Below are 22859 nucleotides of genomic sequence, written 5' to 3' on the forward strand. Positions count from 1 at the left end.
ATTAATTACTATTTTGTAAAAGACTGTAAATCTGCTGATTATTTTCTCCAATATTCAATTGATTCTGAAAAATTATGATGTCCATCACAAGATCTCATGACCAAGATTGGCACCGTTGCAATGCTCGTTTTGTCCAACCACTTCTACAGACTTCAAGATTAATCAAAAGAAAAGATTATCAGAATAAATGATAAGTGTGTGCCCCATGGATGGAGGCTGAGTCCTCGGCAGTGGCCCATGTTTGATTCCAGCCTGTGGCTGTTTGCTGCTTGTCACCCCATCTCTCTCTCCCTCCTTTCCTTGCCTGATTGTCTGTCTGTCGGCATTCTGTTCAGTTTCTTCGACATGAGGAGCTCTCCTGGGAAAGCAACCAGTCCTCTGTGACACTAGAGGGAGCTTTCTAACATTTAACACGGAAAAACACCCTGCTGATGCGAGTCAGTCAGTGTTGACTGAGGGTATTTAAACTCACTTTTCCTGTCAGGAAAGCCCCGACCGAATACATTGACTCCTGTTCTCAGTGCACAACTGAAGATAAATCCAAGATCCAGTTTTAGTGTCTACTCCATAATCGAGAGTGAATATATTACATCTTCTGAATCATCCTGTGACCCCTCAGGGGTCTCTTGAGACTTCTGAGGCATCTATTGACCTTCACCTTTGACAGGAAAGCAACATAGAAAGAAACACATTTACAACACCCAGCAATATGTTTTTATAGAAAAAAGATGATGTTTATCTTTTAAAAACAATTTGATAGTCCAGGCTATGGATATATCTATAAGCACCCAGGAAAATACTGTGTATAAATACAAACATGTCCACAAGATGAAAAAAAAAAAAAAAAAAAAAAAAATTAACAAAACGGTCAATGCATTCATGCCCATGGCGTCAGACACAAGAGATTATTCACTCTATTGACTTTGGAAGAATATTTTGCTTGTTTTGATCAAGGATGTTCTCTAAAAAAAAAAAACATCGTGGCATAATATAATGGAGGTTATTCCCAGTGAAGACATCAGATACCACTACGCTCCTCAGCTGATGCTCTCTACTGTATAAAGTTTGGGACCCTTTCTTATTCTGACCGACACTCACCATTCCAATCAATTATTAAGGTTTTTCATCTAGCAGACCTCTTAAAACCTCAGAGGGAAAAATCTCTCATTTTCCAAATGGAGTTTTGAACAGAAAATGTACCTGATTCCATTCAGATGCAGCGTGTAATATACAAAGTTACTAGTAACTAAAGGTATCAAATTAATGTAGTGAGTGAAAAGTACAATATTTGCCTGCAAATAAAGTTAAATGGAAGTATGAAGTAGCAAAATAAGGAAATAGTCAAGTACCTCAAAATTGTACTTAGATAACAAACTCAGAGGAAAATCTCTCATTTTCCAAATACAGTTTGGAATGTGGAGGTATCTGATTAAATTCAGCATGTAATCTGCAAAGTAAGTAACAAATACACATAGTGAGTAAAAGGTACAATACACATTGCCTGCCAAATATAGTGGAGAAAAGTACAAGTACCTCAAGATTACTTATGTACAGCACTTGAGTAAATGTACTTAGTTACATTCCATCAAAGCACACCTATTTCAAATCTCCTGATTATGAAGGGATTTTATCCTGTAGACCTCTTAAAATCTCTCATTTCCCGGATGCAGTTTTGAATGTAAAGGTGTAGCCTCTCTTCAGCAACACAACCTGATGTCCCTTCATGCATCTCTTCAAGCAGACACGTCCTGTAAACAACACACGTGTCTTCTCATGAATCCATCTCTAAATGATGCAAAAAAAATTTTTTTAAAAAAGGCACAGCTGAATAAAACCACACATCATCTGGGGTGCAGGCTGCCTGTGCGCAGACAAATGATAACGCTGCATGGATCTAAAAGTAATCAATTTGCAAGTGATGCTCCTGTGGATGCCTGCGGCTGATACAGCACTGCCTCCCTCCACCCTCCACCCTCACACCCCCCGCCCCTCCTCCCCATTCATCCATTCATCTGGTTTACTCTGCAGCACCACGCTGCCTGCCTGGACCAGCTCAGTCCGGGATAGCTGCACACACCATGACAGGTCCATTTTGTGAGAAAAAGCTGCACTTTTTCCTGGCATGAGGAGACGCTGGCTGGCGGAGACCCCGGAGGCAGCAGCATCCCCGTCCCCAGCAGCATCCATCGGTCGGACGGCGGTGACTCATTGCGCACGGTCAGTCAGTCAGGGCGCTTGAATTTTTGCGCTCTGCCGTGGAGGATCGATACCTCTAAGACCCATATTGTGGTGGAAGGCGTGGCTTGGTGTCACCGACACAGTGTTGCTGCTTTTTTTTTTTTTTTTTTTTTCCCCATATGCATTTCTAGGGTTTAGCCTCATCTCACTGACACCGACGCGCACACGGCACCCTAAAGACACGGGACGCAACGCGGCTCTGCAGGTAAGCGAACCCTGCTCTCTTCCTTCGCACTGTGCTTTCCCTTTGTGTCAGATGTTCAATTTGTCCGCAAGGTCATATCAAATCAGTAAATATCGGTGGCCTCTGAGATGTTGGGGTGGGACAGGGACTCGGATGCAGGCTGGTACAGAACATGACATAGATGTTAATTGGCTCCCCGAATGGGTCGTGTGCATCACTTTAATGTCTGCAATGTGTGCCGCTGTGCATGAATTCACATTCTGCATGCACTCTTTCTAAACTGCTGCAGGCAACAAAAAAAAAAGAAGAAGAAATCCCAGACACCAGGGCGTTTTGAATTGTTGATGTCTAATTTACAGTCAGGCTACGCTTTCCCATAAATATTTGCACTCTGACAACAGACACGCAGATGCTTAGTGGGAGAGCACACACAAATGGGCTACACCTGTCCCTGACCCAAAACAAAAGCCTTGCTGTTCTGTTTCTTTATTCAAGTCACACGTCAGGAAACGATGCTTTCAGGTCATCAGGTGCACACAAAAGGTAGGTGATCACTGTCAGAATAAGACTCACAGCACTCATTCTAGACATAAATGTGATCTGATGGGGTGAAATCTGTTCTGTTGTTGTTGGGGACTTGTGGTGATGCTTCTGGCTGTGATCAGGGGAGAAAAAAAACTCAAAAAGACAAGGCAGATGAACTGCACATTATGCGGAATGGATTATCATCAGTAAATGGAAATGGACAGCCGGCTCTCCTGTAAGATTGATGCCTCTTCCTCCCCTCTGGATGTGGCTGCCCTGTATGACTGAAGTCCTGATCCCAGCGCGATTCATTTGTCTGTCTCCGAAGGATCAGATATTTCAGACGTCTGCTGAGTGCTGGCACATTACTTGCAGAATTGGCCCAGATGCTTTGACACTTTTAGGAGACAGACTGAGATGGAGTCATTCATCAGGCCTGTGTGAGGAGATTTGTGAAACTGTAGGTCAATGACGAGGATTTATACAAGATTGATTACGGGACAAAAGAGCCGGAGACACGCACACACACACACACACAAACACACACATACACACACGTCTCTTTGGCTTTCAAACCTTTTCTGTTAATATGCAGTGACAGGAAGAGGTCTTAAACAGATGAGTAATTGTTTTCAGGCAACGCTTTCAGCACGTTTGGCATTCCGCAGGGTTGTTTTGTAATAAGTGTTACACAATTTCAACGAATCATTGTGTTGTCACTGGAATTTCTAACTGTGATACAATACCTTAAAAAAACATCAGTATTCAGCACCACTTGGTGCAACATAAAGGGGCTTATCATTTTTTAAAAGATAAACATTTGAAGGCTGCACCAGGGCAAGATACAAGCTTTCATTCTTGGCTTATAACAGGAGAAAGGCTATCAAATATTAACACTTTTTAAAGAAACCTTTATTTTCTAGTTAGGTCCGGCCTTTACAAATATTGTGATTTTGTTGCTTTCAGAGAGACGAGAGAATGAGAAAGTGCAACTGGTATTGGTGTGTTGATACTCCAGAAAATGAGTGCTGAAATTGATGTGATCGATGTTATTGCTCTTGCACGGTATAATCATGTTATAAAGTGCATTATTGCATAATAAAATACAACAAAACTTTCTTCTGCAGTAATCCATGTCATAGCAGTGTCACATAAAAAGATAATGTATATGTAAATTGTCCATATAAAAAAAGTATGTAAATGGACCTAAAACTTGATGACGCCCTAAAAACATTAATGGTTGTTGCACACTGGGGTCAGGTGGTTGTTTGGGTGGGGTGAGGGGGTGTCGTGGGTGAGGCAGTTTGTCCACAGCTCGGGTGAAAACGCTGTTTTTTAATTTATTTTAAACAAAAGTATGTTCTATCTGTAAGCTTTCTTTCAGCCTGCGTATGTCGATATTTTATTTCTGTACTTTCCTTCGAGGTTTATAAACTTTGCTTTTCTTTCGTCTGATAGCATTTCTGCATTCTCTTTAGGGATTCCCTCCCTAAAGTTATACTAGTTTGACGTAGGCTAAACTTCTTTATTGGAAACATATCAATGATACGTTTCTATAGGTATCTGAATGTTGTGTGTGTGTAAGTTATAGCCATGCATTTCACAGCATCTTATCACAAGCAAGTTTCGAGGAGCATGTAAGAGACAGGAAACACACACTAGATCTAACAGATCAACAACAATCACAGTAAAGATAAATAAAGAGAAGTAGACTAAATTACATACAGTAAAGTCTTTAGCGTATGTATGTTATGATTAATTTGATCATTAGCCTTGGAATCACATATACATTAATCTTAATTCAAAGCACAAGTTAAATTAGGCAAATACAGGTCGTTGATTGTTCTGGTGCTTCGCTTTTATTCTAACACTGATTATGTAAATGCATGTTAATGACTGTTCAAAGAAACTACCTGGAATGTTAGACTGAATTTACATAATGCTCACATAGGCCTGGACTGCTCTGTGAGCCTGGTCAGATTCTTTTTGTCTAATTCAAGATTGAAGGCAATGAAAAGTTCAGCTCCGTCGTTGAAAACAAACTGAGTCTGTTTTTATTTCCCTCCTTTAGGAAATCGCGCGGCGTGACTGGCAAATCTGCGTCTGTTTTCCTCCTTGGATTACGACAATATTTAAAGACTGAAACAGTGAATCCGGCATGGGAACTAACCCAAAAAGGACAGTGACGGTCCAGATGGTGCCTCAGCTGGCTGTGGTGGACACGCTGGGCAATAAGGAGCCGAATGCCAACTGGGCTAAAGAGCCCAACCTCAAACTCTCTCAGGTTTGTCCAAACCCCACTCTCCCATCTCCTGACCACAAACAGGATAACACACCTCTGACTGCTTCTCCCACTAACACAATCCAGCATACCCAAAAAACAGCCTCCAAGGGAGGTGAAGCAGTGAGCGGCGACGTGTCAGACAAACCAGTTCCGACTAATGGAAATAAATCAGAGCATGTGACAGGCGGAGACAAACCGGTGCCAGCGCTGCCCTCAACAGGCCAAGGTGTGGGTGAGGCAGGATGTGACCAGAGGGATTCTAACGCTAATGTGAAAATGTTAAGCCTGGCTGATGAAAAGGCAATCTGTAAGGCTGCTGTGTTGCCTGCTCTTTCAGCAACAAAGGTCGACATGCAGACCAACGACTGCAGAATAAAAGGGCCAAGTGCTGCAGAGGAGGGGAGTGCACAGCTGACATCTTCACCCAAAGCCACAGCAGGAGAGGACAGTAATAAACATGCATCTCCAAATAATAGAAATCTTAACAGCGCCTGTGAATTGAGGCATACGGCATCCGAACCACAAAACGACAAAAAAGGGAGTGCTTCGGCTCCCAAGAACAAGAACACTGCTGCACCACAGAAAGCTCCAGAGCCCGATCATATACGTAGCTGCTCACAAAGCTCCGTCAGTCAGCAAGAGACGCCCGAACCTAAACAAAGTGTGGAAGCTACCGCAGCTCCACTTAGCTCCAATACACCTCCGTCTGACAGCAAAGATGCAGAGGCCGGGTTTACAAATAAGAATTCAAGTTCAACACATCCAGAGAAGGATTTGCCACCAGTAAAGAAACCACAAGTCTCCTCAGATAAACATCAGCCGGTGTCTTCACAGACAGACTCCGCCGCTCTGCCCAAGGCTTCACCAAAGATGGCGGCACAAGGGCAGGTGGCTGAGGGAGTCAGCCAGACTGACACAGCTGCCTTTGAAGGGCAGCAGCTCTGCAAGCTGTACCGAGAGGCTGCGACGATGACCGTAACCCCGTCATGCACCCCGGTCAAGCAGCGTCAGGATATGGAGGTTCAGGCGGTGGCTTACATGTGCAGCAAGGCCGTGGCCACAAGTCCGAGCCTGCTGCCCTTCGCTGTGACCCGCAGGCCAAGCGGTGGTGGTGCAGTCCCCAGAGAGGAGGTGCAGAGCCTGGCTGTAGTCTACCAGGTCGACAGGAGTGTTGGGCTGCATCAGATGAACATAAGTACTCTGTCCGCCTCTTCTGATCCGAGGTCAGAGAGACTCACCGTTGAGGCGGAGATGTGCCCGAACCAGACTGCCGGTGTTGTTTTCCACTCAGATGCTTTGCCCCAGCAGCAAGATAAAGGGTTAGAAGTGAAGCCTAAAGACCCCAGCTTGTCTCTGTGCAACACCCAGCCAGTTTATCAAATCAACATCGAACACAGCAATCACAAGGAGAAAGCAGAGACAGGTAACTCCCAGTCTAAAGCAGAAGTTCAGACATCTGCAGTGAAAACAGCCGCTGCTGAAGCTCCCTCTCTCAAATCAAGAACACCCCCAGAGACAGCCGTTGCTACCAAGCCAGGATCTGCTGACAGTAACAATGCTGCGCTGTCTCAGGCTGCTGTTACAACCAAACCCAGCCAGGCCCTGCCAACAACAACAGCAACAAGCACTACATCAAAGTCAGGTCCAACTAAAAATAAAGCTGGGAGTCCTAAAGAGAAGGCTAAAGCTGGGGGGAAAACGAAGGGGGCAAAGTCCGGCAAGCAGAAAATAGAGCCGCAGAGAAAAGAAGAAGAGGATGACCAGAAGGAGAAAGGAAAGAGCGTCCATGATGTCGTCTGGGACGAACAAGGGATGACATGGGAGGTCTACGGCGCCTCTGTGGACCCAGAGTCCCTCGGTTTTGCCATCCAGAGCCACTTGCAGTGCAAAATCAAGGAGCAGGAGCGGAAACTGATCGTCCGGACCTCCCTCCGGAAGTCAGTCTCCGCTGTCGAGTCGCCGCAACAAGGCAGGAAGAACAAAAGGAGGCAGCAGAACATTTTCAGGTCAATGCTGCAAAATGTCAGACGGCCCAACTGCTGCGTGCGTCCCCCTCCCTCCTCCGTCCTCGAGTAGCACAGCATGGCAGTAGCCAATGTCGAACTCCTCCCTTTTTTCCTAGAGGTCAAACTGTCCTCCCCTCGTCACGAGCGCAATGCCAAGTGAAACATTAATGGGGGGGCGACGATCCCTGTAAGTATACCAGAGTGTTGTAGCATAAAGAGTCAAACTATTTGTGATGTATGTGATCAAAGAAGGTAGTAAAATATAAAATATAAAATGAACAACTCAAGACTTATTTTCTAGAAATAGCTATTACAAAAAAGAGAGAGAAAAAAAACATTTTTGAATAACAAGGCAATAAAGGCAATAATAGTGAAACGCATGTATATTAGTCACAAGATGTAACGTATGACCTGAGATGAAGTCCGAACCTTCTCAGTAAAAGGCACTGATCGTGAGGTCGACATGTTACTTCCTGTCAGAATATTTGTGCAAATATATTAAAACCAACATCTCATTACATTTGGTGCATTTGTTATACGTTTCTGAGGTGTTTTGGGGCCCTATATTTATAAGACTGCTGTATTTTTCTTTTTCGTGCACATTCAAGTGAGTGATTATGTTGTGCCAAAAGGAACTGTATGCATACATGCGCTGTTTAATCTCTGTTCTTCTTTGGTTTTCTATTAAAAAAACAAAAATCTAAGTTGAGCTTTACATATTCTTCAATTCTGCCCTTTGGAGAAGCAACCAAGTCGCCAGAATGAATGCTAGCTAAGTGATTTTTTGCAAAAGCCACAGATACGTTAAAACTCAACATTTCTTTGTGTTTGTCAAGGTTGAATTTCCTATTGCTCTGGTGAGGTTTACATGCAAAACTTACTAGGTTAGGGTTAGGAAAAAAATCATGGTTTGGCTTAAAATACCTGTTTTCGATCCAAAATCATGAATAGAGATGGTTCCACTTCCTGTAACAAAAATAGCCTGATTTGGTCCCCATATACAACTACAAATGTCCACGGGTCTCCTTAAAAATCAGCCAGCTTTATGGCCACATGGCTGGAATTATAAAAATATCCAGTGGTGGGACTCAATATGTGGTCGGCTGTTAGGCAGCCGTGTTGGCTTGTAATAACATAACCACTGTCCCCTCCTCCCCCTCATAAGAAAGGTGGCTAAAAGGCATAGAATGTGAACAGGATATGCCACTTTGATACACATTCCAACCTCGGACGTATCTATTTGGAGAAAGTTACCCGCTAACATTATAGCTTGGCGACTGGGCTGACTTCAGGCAGGTTCAGCTGCCCTGTCCTGGTGATGTTTAAGCTTCTTTCCTGAGGTTTGTTTACTTGACACAACGGTTGAAAGGTCGCTGTGTGTAGGATATAGTGGCATCTAGTGGTGAGGTTGCAACCAACTGAATAACCCTCGCCTCAACTTCCTCTGCAGTGGCCACTAAAAAAATGCAAGAAGGAAATGAGTATCTGGTTTGTCCGTTTAGAGACACTGTGGTGCAACATATCAGATCCTGTGCTACCTCTGTAGATATAAAAGGTTCATTATATATATATATATATAAAAAATATGTTACATTTCTGAAACCAGGATCAAAGATTGAGTGCATCAGTATCTCAAGAAGCAATGATGTTTGTGTGGCGGCCAAGTGTACATGTCAGGGGACGTGAGAGCAGCAGGCAACATCAGCACCGTCCACAGAAGATGTAAGGCAGGGACAGACTGCAGCAGAGAGGAAAGGTACAGTAGGCTGTAGGCTGCGCTTGATCAACCAGTGTCAAACTTAACGAGACTGTTTCTGATCTCTAACAAGGGCATGAAGTTTGTTTGGAGACTGGTTAGCTTCCAACTATTTTCTTTTGATCAACAGGGAGACTAAACAAACAAAGTTTAAGCATCTGGGCCTGGACAAGAAGATGTTATTATCAGTGCAGGTTTTGCATGAATGCGCTAATCAGCATAGCTTAAACAGAATACCTCCAACTACCGGATGGTTTCAGTTTTATCTGTATGGAGATAGGAAATCTTCATGATAATCACCATTAATAAATGGTAAATGTATAGTTAATTCAACTTGAGTTAATAGTCGCTTCACTGTTAACCAACAATTACATGTATAAAAACTGGTAAAATTTTTCTAGTCAGCTCATGTTTATAATGCATTATAATGGTGATATAATATGAGTGCTTATTTTTATGATTTTACGTAACTATAGAAGCTTTATAATGCATTACAGACATGGGCTTCATAGAACTGTTACCAAAGGAAACACATGCATTAATTATGATAACTTATTACCAGTTATAAAGACATGTACAGAATTGCTCTAACTTGTCGTTACAGGTTATAAAGTCTAGATTTTTGAGGGAACATATTGTGTTACAAACATCAATGATATGCTATAGCATGACTCTGTAAGCTTTTAGGGAAAAACCTTGTTAAACTGTCCTGCACATTCATAAGACATTATGATGTCTTATAAGAACTATGAATGTGTTTATAATAGCTCATAAACATGGCCTTCATTGAAAGTGTTACCGAAATGGTCCATTTCCCATTGTTTACTGTCAGATACCAGAGTGAGATCTGAGTGCCCAGAGACACTAAAACAGACAGCAGCTAATGTTAAAAAGTTAATATTATTCAGGTTTTAAGATGCCAAGAATGAATATTTAAACTAAATCAGAGAGAAGATGCCGGTTGTCTTGATTTTCCAAAATGGCACCAGAGAGTAAGTGAGGTGCAGGGCTCCAAACACCCACTCAGTGTTTTCTGGTTGATTTTTTTGCCGCTGGAAGTTTTCTTAGTTACAAGTTTCCAACTTGTAAACGGTGTAAACGCGTTAACGTCCAAGCTGACATCCAACTAAGACGAGGACATGTTTCCTGAAGCTCAGATATATCTGACTTGGCGTCTAATGGTGCAGAAGAAACCAAACAAACATGGACGCCTCAAGTCAGCCGAAGACAGCCATTTGAAATGATTAGAGCCACAATTATTAAACAAGTGAAGACACCTGTAAATGTGCTGAAGGTGTAGAGGGGTTTCAAGTTTTGAAGCAGGTATTAAAAACCTCAAAAAAGCTCAGAATTGATTTCAAATCAACACAGAGACATTTGATAATGATTAGGCAACAGACAGGTGCTTCTGTCTTTTCATGCTTCTGATTGGATTCATGGCCTTGTGGGTCCTTTTATACTGATTGGCAGTTAGCACATCATTAAAGATGAAAGATTGTGAGGCAAAGACACAATTAGAGCTGCGATGATTAGTTGATTCATAATTAATCGACAGAAAATAAATCAGCAGCTATCTAGATAACGATTAATCATTATTCAAGCAAACATGGCAAATGTTATGCAGATCCAGCCTCTGAAATCTGAAGATCTGTCCTCTTTATTTGTCTTATATTATCATTAATTTAGTAATTTTGTTTTTTGTGACTGTTGTTTGGACAGAACAAGAGAAATGGTGACAAGAAATGTTACTGTAATCTGTTGTTTTGTAGACCAAATTATTAACCGATGACAAAAAAATTATCAAAAAATGAATCAGTAATGGAGATGATTGTTGTGTGCAAGCCTAGACCCTACACTCAGTGTCAATTATATGCAATTTAATAGAGTATCAGTGTGAGATCATCTGCTCCTCTGATTTAATTAACGTTCCCAGGTTAGTTGTGAAGCTCTTCTGATTTTTGTCAGATAATGTTCCTACCCTCCATGGTTCAGTGTAATAACATGATAATAACAATTTAACGTAATATTTTTCAATCAACTTTGCTTTGACTAAAATGCTTCATACACGTAAGAATATCTCCCAAAAAACATTATTTAATGGCCAAAACGTCCTTTCAGTGCGCATTTACTCCCCTGACTGGGTTAACACTGATTTCAGCCGACTGCTTTTATTGTCTTAACACGCATGCCACTTCCTTTTAGGATCAGGACGAGATAGCAGGGGAAAAGAGTCCTCTGTAGTCATAATCTCTGTGCTATGAAATGTCACAACCTGTAAGTCTGCGCAGACTGAAGCGCCTAATCCTAATGCCTTTTCCTTGATCCACTGGGATCAGAGGACACAGCGTCTGAGTTGTACTTATATCTGTCCCATCCTACCTGCTCAGATTTGTGTAAAAACAAGAGTCGGGGAACGTTTCTGGTAGTAGCAGTGAATCCCTGTGACCTCATTACATAAATAGTGTCTTATTTAAAGGGGCCATTCACCCACAAATCAAAAAATACACATTTTTCCTCTTACCTCAGTGTTATGTATCGATCTGCAATGATTTGGTTTGAGCTGCTGAGTTTTGGAGATAAAAATAATACATTTGAAAAACTTAACAGCAATTTCTCTTTGACCCAGTTACTCAAGATAATCTACAGACCTTGTTGTCAGCATTTCTTTAGGAACTTTTTTTCTCTCTACTGTAAGGCTCATGGGTGAGAGGCTGGTGCTCGTGACAACCAGGGATGTAAACATTGGCGTCCTTTTGGCGGTCCTTTTAGCTTCAAAGTTAGCTATCTTAGTTAGCTTATGTAACCGGTGGTGTCTAGCCTAAGTGTTGTGTTACGATGGAGCAGCTCGGTCCAGGATGTCTTTCAAGGAGATCTACATTTATTCTGATCAAAAAGGTGAGTCACAAAACCAGCCAGGGAAAAATAATCAAAAACTTGTGCTCCTGTACCAAATAAATGACATAGGCATATGTTGGCATATTACACATTACGTTTAAGATAGCAAGTAAACTTATAAACCTAATTCAAGAGCAAGGCTAAAACATAGAAATGTCTGAAAGCAATGTTGCTAACCTCTCCCATTGGCTACGATGTCAGAAGAGGAGGGGTAAAGGTCCAAAATGTTGCACGTATCATCTGTGGAACAAAGATGTTCATCATATCACATTAGATTCTGGATGCTTGACTTAAGGTTACATAGTGTATGGTTATAAATATTAGGCATCCAGATGTCCACCCCCTGGACTGATGGAGACTGAGCCCTCTCAGACTTCAATCTAACATGCTGCGACGTACTCACTGTCATCACATCAAGTCTGTGAATTCGTGAGGCTGCGCGACTGATATAAGCTGATAGACAGGCCTAGAGACTGCAATGATAAAAACATTGTTTACCTCTGTAACCTGTGCTTCTACATATTTCTCTGTTATGATGTGGCAGCAGAAAGTCAGCTTTAGGCCCCTTGAGGACTGAATGAATTGTGGGTTTGGACAGCCCTGGGTACATGCCGACTTCTTGCGGATGTGACCGCAAAGTCTGCAAGTTTTCAAGAGAGGTGACGTCTGGACATTTGGATAAAGCCTTTGTTACAGTTATCAAGCCTTTTGGTCCATAATCAGACTGCACATTCCCTTGGTAGCAGGAGAAGGACGTTAGTTCCTGCATGAAATTGCTCAAAACAAATTCTGTGGACTGTCCTGAACAATGATTTCTGGAAAGAGATATTGTCGACATTTTTTTTTTTTTGAGCACCACAAGCGGAGTGCCTCTAGTTCAGTTATAATTAAGAGAAAGCAGACATCTCGAAGGCTGCTATCTCCAAAACTCTAGAACTCTAGATGGATGCTTAGCACCAACAGTAAGAGGAAAAATATGTATTTTTAATTTTGGGGGAGAACTGTCCCTTTAAGACATGTCTTACACGAAATGCTGATGGATGGGTGTCAAACTGTCATCACTAATCCGTAGACTCATATTAAATACCAAATTCAGCCTCAGGTAGATTAATGTGTCTATCTCTTCCTCCACTCCTTCCTGTTCCAGTCTCGGTCAGTTTCTCCTTTCCACATGGACTCCGTCCATTTCTGTCCGCTCGGTCACAGGCCTAACTCCTGATTCTTTCACCCCAGCTTTAATTAGCTGTGTTTAATTTTTAATAACCCCCTACCCACTGTGCCGTTATGCCTGGTTCCCATTTGGAAGTGCAGATTAGATTCGGCCACAGGCGGTGTGGTTAGCACAGGGGGAGATTTATTCCAGTGACAAGGAGCATGGAGAGGGATTTCAAAGGCACATGGACAAATACCACCCACTGCTGTAGTTACCAGAGGACAGCTTTCAATATTCACCTCACTGACTGTGTGCTCCATGCCTTCCAAGGATATTTTAATTAACACAGGCCTTACACTCTATATTCTTATACAGGAAGAGATATCCAGCAGTGGAGCATACTGTTGACTCAGTGGTCTATGGGTGTTAGTCTTAGAGATGTACTGAGCTGGAATCTGCTCAGACTTCTGTTGCAGGTCATTTCCAACGTTCTCCCCGTCTCAGCCGCCAACTGTCATAAGAGCAGCTTTAATACAAATATTAGTCATTAGTCGCGCAAGAAGTAGTCCCACAATTTTGGAAATAAACTTCTTAGCTTTCTGGTGATTAGATGAGATGCTCGTTTAGCATCTTTATGCTAAGCTACGCTAACCAGCGGCTGGTTCCAGCTACATATTTATCACAAAGACATGACAGTAGTATTTATCTTTTCATCTAACTCTACAAGAAAGTTCAAAAATATGGAACTATTCCTCTTTCTTTCCCTACCCCGTCTTTGGCAGCTGCATAGCCACGAGTGGACCTACATGTGCCTGTGCCATCTAAATCTAAATATGGCATGCCCAGTAAAATTAGAAAAAAGAAATGACAAAAAGTTAACTAGCTCAGGCCTATAGCTTTCATTAAAAATACAATGTAAAAATGCTTCGCCATGTCCTCCTGATTGGTGGCTACATCAACTCGCATCTGTATCACGAAGTCGCGGATTGTTGAGATGTCAGAGCGTATCCCGACCACAGCACTCCGAGTATTGGCGTTGTCCGCCCTCGCACTGGTCTGCTCAGTAGCGATCTTTCTCATTTTCCAATATTGCATGAAGATTCCAAATCCCAAAGCGATCGTTCCAATTGTCATGAACGTGAACATGTACACGTCCTCGACATCTTCCACATCCAGTGCGGCAAGGCAGAGGACTCTCCACTTTCCCCAACCATCCATAACGTAGCCGGACATAAAGGTCCCGTCCGGGCATGTCGGTTCACCAGAACCCGCACGCCGTGTTGAGAACACTCTGTCGATGGCATTCATTGACCAGCTCAGCAACTCCATCGTGGATTGATCGATTGATTGATTGGTTAAGAACGTAGTTGGACAATATTAGACGAATCTCAATCGAATGACTCTTGTGTGCCGATTTACAGGGTTGAGTCCTTCACAGCTCAGAAGAACTTGTGATAACTCACAATAGTGGCACAGTGTTCGTACCTAAGTTATCTCACATTGTTGATACACATTATAACAACATCCTGCTATGTACAACTGGCATTGGCCTTGGACCATACAATTTTCTCAGGTTCAACTTATTGTTTGGGTACAGAATGGTATTTGTCATGCTCACATGCCGTCTCAACAAAGTGTCTGCCCAGTGTCTGTTGATTCGTGACTCTGACCTTTATCAACCCTCTAGTATTGATCTGTACTGATCAACGATTGAATGTACATACTTTTTTTTGAAGCCACTTAGTGTTGCTGATTTTTTGACATCTTCTTCTAGCACATTCCATTGTTTAACACCTTTGACCGATAAAGAAAAGGATTTTAACGTAGTTCGTACTTTACTTTGCCTGAAAATCATGTTCCCTCTGAGATTGTGTCTCTCTTCTCTGTCTATTAAAGACATTAAACAAGTAACATCAATTAATGAATAATTCAAGACAAGATGATTCTGATTTCATGATCAATATACCTGCCTACAACTGCTGTGTCTGCCAGCATTTGAGTAATGCGCATAAACTAGACACCCCTGAAGCCCAAGTCGTGGCGTGAAGTCACTACCTCAACAAGTCAAAAAGCAAAAGGCTATGAATCTGAATAAATCTCCAGCTGGCCATCCCAAAAAGGCACCAGAATACAGGAAATCACTACTACCAACTTCAACATTTTCTGGGGGAGGACCCCCAGACCCCCAGACCCCCCTTCCCCCATTTGCACCCACTTCATACAAATTTACCAGTTACAGATTTAATCATACAATTTATAATGTAACATTATAGTGTGACATTTGTGTCATTAAATGTCAAGCACAGGTGACTCCGCGGTGGTGGGAGGGGGGCCCCAAATCAAATTCTGCTTAGGGCCCACAAAAGGCTTGGGCCAGCACTGCCATTACGGATCTTCAGCAATAGACGACAAGCAGATGTTTCGGTGAGTAGGCCATCGCAGTTGCCACAAGTCAAGGTTTGACACTGCTGCAACAGTCGTGCTTTAAAACAACGTAGAAATTTCCGCTTTTTCTGCTTATTGCAGTACGGAAAGCAGAAATAATGTTGCAGCTCGCCTAGATCTTATAATAAGGCGTGAAATACTGTTCAGGTTGATCTACAAATTACTTTTTGCTTTGGTTCACGCTCACCTTGTATCCCACAGGCCCACCTAAATTAATATTTCTGGCTACGCTGCAGGTCCGTGGCACTCAGGCTTAAGCACATTAGTTACTGCTGATGACATACATGGTTCAAAAGTGGGTCACAAATACATCATTTATTTTTAATAAAGGCGCAATCATTTCCTTCAACACCTGGGCACTGCAACTTTCAAACAAACGTTACTTTACAGTGAATAAATAGTACATTTGTTGGGGATTAATACATATTAGATGCACTTTGCAGGATCATGTATGAGATATATCAGGTTGTGGTTATGATTATCAGAATCAAGTCATTGCTGGCTTTGGTGTTTTTTAATGGGATTTGTTGGCAAAACTCACAAAACAAACAATATTGTCTTTAAACATAAAAAGCACAGTGATGCACATTTGGCTTTGCATACAAGCTCACCGAGTGCCATTCTAGTAATTCTGTGTTTTGTTTATGGTCCTAAAAGAAGTGATGAGCAGCTCTTCTCTGTAGCCCAATCCCATCGTTTAACGCTCTTTGTTTCTTTAGCTAATATGCAAATATATACTGATTCCATCATGATTAAATGCAAAATGTATGAGTCATGTTTCCATCTTTGAAATCCTTTTTTTTTGTCTTAAAGATCATAACTTATAGCCTGTAACAATGTGCTGTTAATAGTTGTTTCAGTGATTAAATCTCTGACCGTGACAGTTCAGCACTAATACACAGCTTGAGAGCGAAATAATAATCTCTCAAGTGTTACCACTTAACAAGGAATCTCCCAGGCTGTGTCAGAAGCTAAAATTAAAGATTGATAGTCCAAGAGAGGAAGCAGGAGCCCCCTGTTAAAGCCCGAGGGCCTCCCCTGACTCACGCTAAGATGTTGAAGCGTAATGAAGCCGGTACTCTGGGCGAGTGCTGAACAGGCTGCAGGGACACTGACAGAGAAGATTTAAAAGAAAGAGGTCGTTGTTTTTTAGTGCTGTCTTAAATGTTTACTGGATTTTGTTACTTAGAAAACGGGGAATCGTGCGCTCAGGCTCTTTTTCAAGGTCACTGTCAGATTTAATTGAATTGATAAGGTTACGCATTTAACCTGCAGATCTTTTATTGATTCCTAAATCAAATTTAAGCCAGGCCATGTTTACCTAGAGTTGGACAATTGCCTAATCTAAAAATCTTAATGTTTGAGGACACTGTGGTGGGGAATTCTTAAGGAGGAAACATTACGCTCGCTCTTGCCATGACTTAGTCCTATTTGGATGTCAACACTCACCATGTGTGGATCACTAATAGCATCCTCGGATTCTGGAGGGAATTCAGGGCAGCAGCAACGTTTTGGAGCTATAATTGAAGTCCCACAGATAAGTTGCTGTCCTGGTACTGGGATTTGAGATCTGCTCGCAGTGACCCAGTTCTAGCCTCACAAACACATTAGCTTTTCCAGCTCATATAGAAAACCCCTTATAGAAGGCCTGCAGATGCTACAGTCCTTGGACGGAAGCCATGACAATCATCCGGGATAAAAATCTATCCACTCACAGATCATTTGTGGCCTGTTAGATACACTTTTATCATGGGGAATGAGCGTTAATTACTATTTACAGATCATATTTTCAGATTGTGGAGTGGGTAATTAGGGGAGGCTGGTGATCACGTAATTCTTCATCAGCCAGGCTTCCAGAACTGCTCTGAATGACTCCAGATTTCAACCATTTCTGTGCTCTTCTTTTTTCACAATCGTTTTTCATCTTCTGCGAGCCTCTTTCTCTGCCTTTAACTCCAGCTCCCCGTTTCTCTCTGTCCCAGACGCCCTTTTCCTCTCTTTGAGGATGATATCATAATGAAGCATCCTAAGCCAGCAAAAGTGAGGTGATTAAAAGCTTCTGCTGGCGTCCACTCCGCACAATATTTCCCATAAAACGGTCTGCTGTACTGCTCCTCTCCCCCTTATTCATCCTCCTATCGTATAAGCCAGATAGCTGGAAGTGAGGCTTGTCCTCCTGATGGCTGCTCCGGTTCCCGGTGGAATACGTGGCCTACATTTGTTTGTGGTGCAATGAGAGTGTTCCTTTATCAAACAATCGCAGTTTTGTGCGGCTCACCCCTTGTCTTTCCTCAAACATTCCTTCTCTCTCTCTCTCTCTCTGTTTGTCATGCATCCAGCATTTTTAGAGCTCATCATTGATTTGCTCACCATTCGGCTCGTCAGCGCGCCCCCCCGTAACCTTTGTCACAGAGCATACACGTGCAAAGATGCACGTTTGAGACAAGCACACATACATACTCGCTGCGTACTATGTACTGTACACACAAAGGTCACCTTCCCGGGCTTCATTAGAGACTGCTTTATTGTGGCTGACAGATGTGCCCATAAATCATAGGTCCCCTGGTGGAGCGAGAAGATACAAAACAAACTGATAAAGGTGAAACACAGTGAGAGGAAGAGAGGAGGAGAGAGGGATAGATAGAAAGAGGGATGGGCAGGAGAATTCATACACATATAGTGTACTGCAGCTACTGACAGGTTCTTGAGCAGTGGTTTTCAAACCCATCACACTGCCCAAAAGGATGATTTTTTTATGTCGTCTTCGGCAAGACAGCAGCTTTTGTTACATCGCTGTCTTTTGTCACAGAGACAAAATGTGAGAAAGGTTCTTATCTTGAGAGGGAATGAAGTGTTGAAGTAGAGACCAACTGATTTCTGATTCAGATTCTGAGATATCCAAAGTGAATCAAGTAGCCCAATCGAGCCTCTTTTTGTATTGAGATTCCGCCTGAGACGAAGATCCTCCCTGTGAAGCTCATTACCTCTGACCTCTGCTTTTGTTACGGAGCGGCCCCTGTCACTCTGCATTGTCTGCACTGCAAAGGATGTTAATCCTTCTGTTACTTACCTGAACAGACACAGAAGTGACTCTGTAAGGCCCACAAGAGAAACGCTTTGGATAGACTTTATGATTTATGGTAACTTACAGTTTTGAAATACGCAAAGGGATGGACAGAGTCTCGATTGAGCAAGTCATTTAAATAGGGTTATCTTATTTATCCTGTCCTTGTTATCCTGTTTCACATTTTCCAATGATTATTAGGTGGGGTCTGTGTAGGTGAGCTTGTTCGAGGCGCAGCTGCTGGAGACAGAGAGGTGTGGGGTGAGTGATTGACAGAGCTGGTACCTGGTTACGAATCACTGTCGCCCTTTAGATGCAGTAGTGGGCTGGACCTTTAAAGGCTGTGTGGTAGGGCTGGCCTGAGTGAATGGAATGTAGGAGGCAGACTCTCAACGCAGGGTTCAAGTATCAAAAATAGAGTTTTAATTCTTGCAGAAAGTGCCACCAAAATGCACAGTGAACCAAACAACAAAAAAGATATTTACAAAAAGTATCAAAGAAAAAAACAGTTAACTCAACTTGACTGAAATTAACTCCATTCAATATTACAGTGAGACACACTGTGCACTCTCCTGCACACCTGGTGTCCTCTCTCTTTGACACCACACACTTCTCTGACTTCCCTGCATGCTGGGAGCCAAAGACAGGAATCCACCTGGACTCACCCAAGCCGCAGGGAAGCCTCCTCTCCCTTCTAAAAACCGGTAAGCATCCATATTATTAATCTTAATTTCATCACCCAATGGGAATTCACATAGGCTTTTATCACACACACATCTGTGCTCAAATATGTCACATCATATCAAACTATGCACATTTCGCATTCCCACACAATCTGCATCCCCCCCCCATAGATGGTACCGCCCGATGACCTCACTGATGATGTCATCCAGGTTATAAAAGCAGGAAGTAATATCCCTTTCCTCCTTTTGCCAATGGACCACATGGTGAGTATGAAACAAAAGCAACAAAACAATGCATCTGTAAAGATTACTTAATTGCACATAAACTGAATTAAACCAATAAACTTATTTAACTTAACATTACTTGTCTGTGTTTGATTTAGCCGGACACGTTGATGTTAATGATCTGTACTTAAATATATACTGCAAACTCAAACCAAACCCGGGATAGGATGTGTCTGCATAATATTGAACAAAGATGGACTACTGGTTAAACAAACTACACAAGCATACTAACTCAAATAGAAATGAAATGTAAAGGGACAAATGGTGTGGTCTCACCCACTTTGTCACAGGCTGGATTGGTTATAATCTGTCAAGCATAACCACCAAGAGCGAAATCAAGAAAATTTGATGCAGAAACAACCTTTCAGTCATAAACTAGGAGCTGCAATCACTTTTTGGCAGGTGAAATACAACCTATTATGAGTTGTCACTGCATGAAAAGTGGGATTTTCGTCAGTATGTGGCACTGTAGATTGACGTGGAATTTCAGGTTTGCGGCAATTTGCAGGCAACACTGAAAACTGCTGTGAATTGTCGGAAATTGACGTGGGCCTTGCTTGGCAGTTGTCCCCCCATGACCCCCCTCCCCCTGATTCTATGGGAGGCTTTAACATGTAAATGAAAATGCTGTAAGCTATACAAATGCAAATCAGGGTAGCAGGGGGAGTTTTACCCCAGGTGATCTTTTTCTAAAAGGTGTTAACTTCATTTTAAGAACATCTCTGGTATAAATAGATGAGGCTCAGTATAGCCTAATTATAGACCCTTATATTTTAGCTTGAATGGATTTATTTAATGAAAGTATGCTAGATTAATTACTGTGTATGTCATTAGCAATGGCCAATGTTATGTAAAAAAAGATTATTTATTCTTTTCTCTCTCTCTCTCCTGAGAACAAGTTAAAGATAAAACGCCAGTTGTTAAGAAGTTAAAATTTGCATGAAATATTTTGAGATAACCAAGATATTAAAATGTAAATAAAAAAAATTAAAAAAGTATTTCTATAATTTCATGGGTTCTGAATGTTTTAAAAGCAGTTGAAAAGTAATTCTTATTGCGTGTGAGAGTTCATGACCTGTAAGAGTTTTTACACTTCCGGATTGACCGGAGCGTGAGTGACGAGGAAGAAGGAGCGGAGAGTTAATGTTGTCGAGCAGCTGACAGTGGACAGTGTGTGTCGTCAGTGTCGTGTTTTATCACTAACAGACCGTGAACTGTTGTCGGACGATGGCTGTGAGTGTGTGAGTTGGACTCTCCATCGCAGTCGAAGTGTTTGTGTTTTATTGGACACGAAGCAAGTTCGGCTAAGCTAGCAGGTGCTAAGCTAGCTAGCAGGCGCTAGGCTAGCGGCCCGGCCATTGTCGAGAAGACGTCTGCGCGGACGGGAGGAGGTTTGCCGGGTCGCCACGAAGAATGTTGCCGACGGACGGAGCTTCGCTGCCGCAGAGGGACACGGAGGTTTATCGCTGCGAGCATTTTGTTTTCACAGACTAACCTCGCCTCATAACAAGGCCGCGACCTCCTTTTAGCTCGGAGCCACGTCTGCAAGTCCAGATTTACACGATGCCGATAATGACGCCATTGTGTAAGTAACTGTTACTGTTTTCTCCCTCGTTTAATTTTACTGTGACTTACGTTTCTTTATTCATACCAGTCTTTTTAATTGTTTTCCAGCTGCCTGTAAGACATTACGAGACAGTACGCAGGACAACAAACAACCAGATCTTGCATCGCAGGCTGACGCTGTGAGGAGTTCAGCTCGGAATCGATCGAGGACAAAGAGGGTAAGATTTATTAGATTAGATCCGTCTTTGGTCAATGTGACTATTATTGTATTAAATAATGTGTTGTATCCATATGCAGTGCATCGTGCAGTACTGATCGTCTTTATTGATTGTTTTTACAGCTGATGGAAGCGAGACAGTGTGCTAGCTGAGGATGAGGTGGACCTTTCGAAGTTCGCCGCCATGGACCTGATGTCTGAGGAGGAAGACGGCACAAGATGGCGGGTGTCTGGATGAATTGTGCGACCTCCGTCCTTTCGCAGCCGGGAGCTCACCGAGCTCTGGCCACACTGCAGTCACATGAGAGGCGATTCCGAAGTAGCAGCGCACCACAGACGTCTGCAAAAACAGACACTTTGCGGTGCTGCAGGATTTGGGCCTCTTGTGAGCTTCCCGTTTGTTGTGTGGGCAGATTATGCTTTGTACATGCTGTGTGTTTGTATTTGTGCTAATAAAACTCTTTGAATAAACAACTCCTTCCTGGCAAATATTCCTTTCCTCAGTAAATTCATTCATGTCATTGATGATATCATAAATATAAATGAATGAATATATATATATTCCCACCGGGGTTTACATTTATAATGACCCCGTTCGCACCTCCGGGAGCTCCACTGACGTCATGGTTCGTTTCCGACAATTTTCGGCACAGACAAATGCCACGTTCACAGCCTGTAAATTGACGTTAACTGCCGAAAATTAGGTAGATTTCCGGGCGTTTACGGGGCCGAAAATGCCACTTTTCATGCAGTGTGTATTGGCCCTTTAAAGGTATTTCAACAGGTAAAAATGAGTGGGTGGGCTATAATCTGTCAAATATAACCACCAAGAGTAAAATTATGTCAATTTGAAATACAGCCTTTTAAGAGGTGTATAGGCCCTTTAAAGGTAAAAGGGTCTGGATTGGTTATAATCTGTTAAATATAACCACCAAGGGTGAAATCAAGATCCCAGTCTGGGCAAAGTCAGCTGATACTGCTAACTGCACAGTTAACTGAGCATTCTAGCTAATGCCAGCTAGAAGTTAGCAGTTATTCAACATGCTGCCTCCTGTTTGTGCCTCCTCCTGTTCTCTGAGGAAAACAAGGTCCCCTGAAAATTGTTTGAACCTAGAAAAGGTGGCAGGGTCCGTCAAATATAAACAAAGTAAAATAGTATGAATTTGTGCCTGTCAAAACCTGTCAATAAAGATTATACTCTCCTGATTAAAACTACATAATGCACTTTTTTTTTTTTTGCATCGTTTTCCAATACACCTGGTAGCTGTTTTTAGTGGAAAGATCTGAAATAAATTGCACACCACTGTACCTGCTCAGGATCATACAGCAAACAGACATAGTTGGCGTCCAGCTTGTGACTATAGAGGAGCACTGAGCAGCTAAAGGCCCAAATATTTCCTTAGGAGTTGGAAGAGCTCAACTCAAAATGTACGATAATGCCATTTTCCATCCATTGTCAACCGCTTATCCAAAATCGGGTTGCGGGGGCAGCAGCTTCAGTAGCGAGCCCCAGACTTCCCTTTCCCCGACCACATCGGCTAACTCTGACTGGGGAATC

At 42.4% G+C, this 22859-nt stretch overlaps 1 protein-coding gene across 1 annotated transcript; it reads left to right on the forward strand.

The window, feature by feature from the left end:
• Nucleotides 1-1976: 1976 nt before the first annotated feature.
• Nucleotides 1977-7941, forward strand: gprin3b (GPRIN family member 3b). The gene is made up of 2 exons (XM_030421688.1): nucleotides 1977-2443; nucleotides 5019-7941. Exon 2 carries the CDS (start codon nucleotides 5106-5108, stop codon nucleotides 7305-7307), a length of 2202 nt encoding a protein of 733 aa, XP_030277548.1. The 5' UTR covers nucleotides 1977-2443; nucleotides 5019-5105; the 3' UTR covers nucleotides 7308-7941.
• Nucleotides 7942-22859: the final 14918 nt, after the last annotated feature.

The sequence above is a fragment of the Sparus aurata genome, chromosome 1 (assembly GCF_900880675.1).
Source record: "Sparus aurata chromosome 1, fSpaAur1.1, whole genome shotgun sequence".
NCBI lineage: Eukaryota > Metazoa > Chordata > Actinopteri > Spariformes > Sparidae > Sparus > Sparus aurata.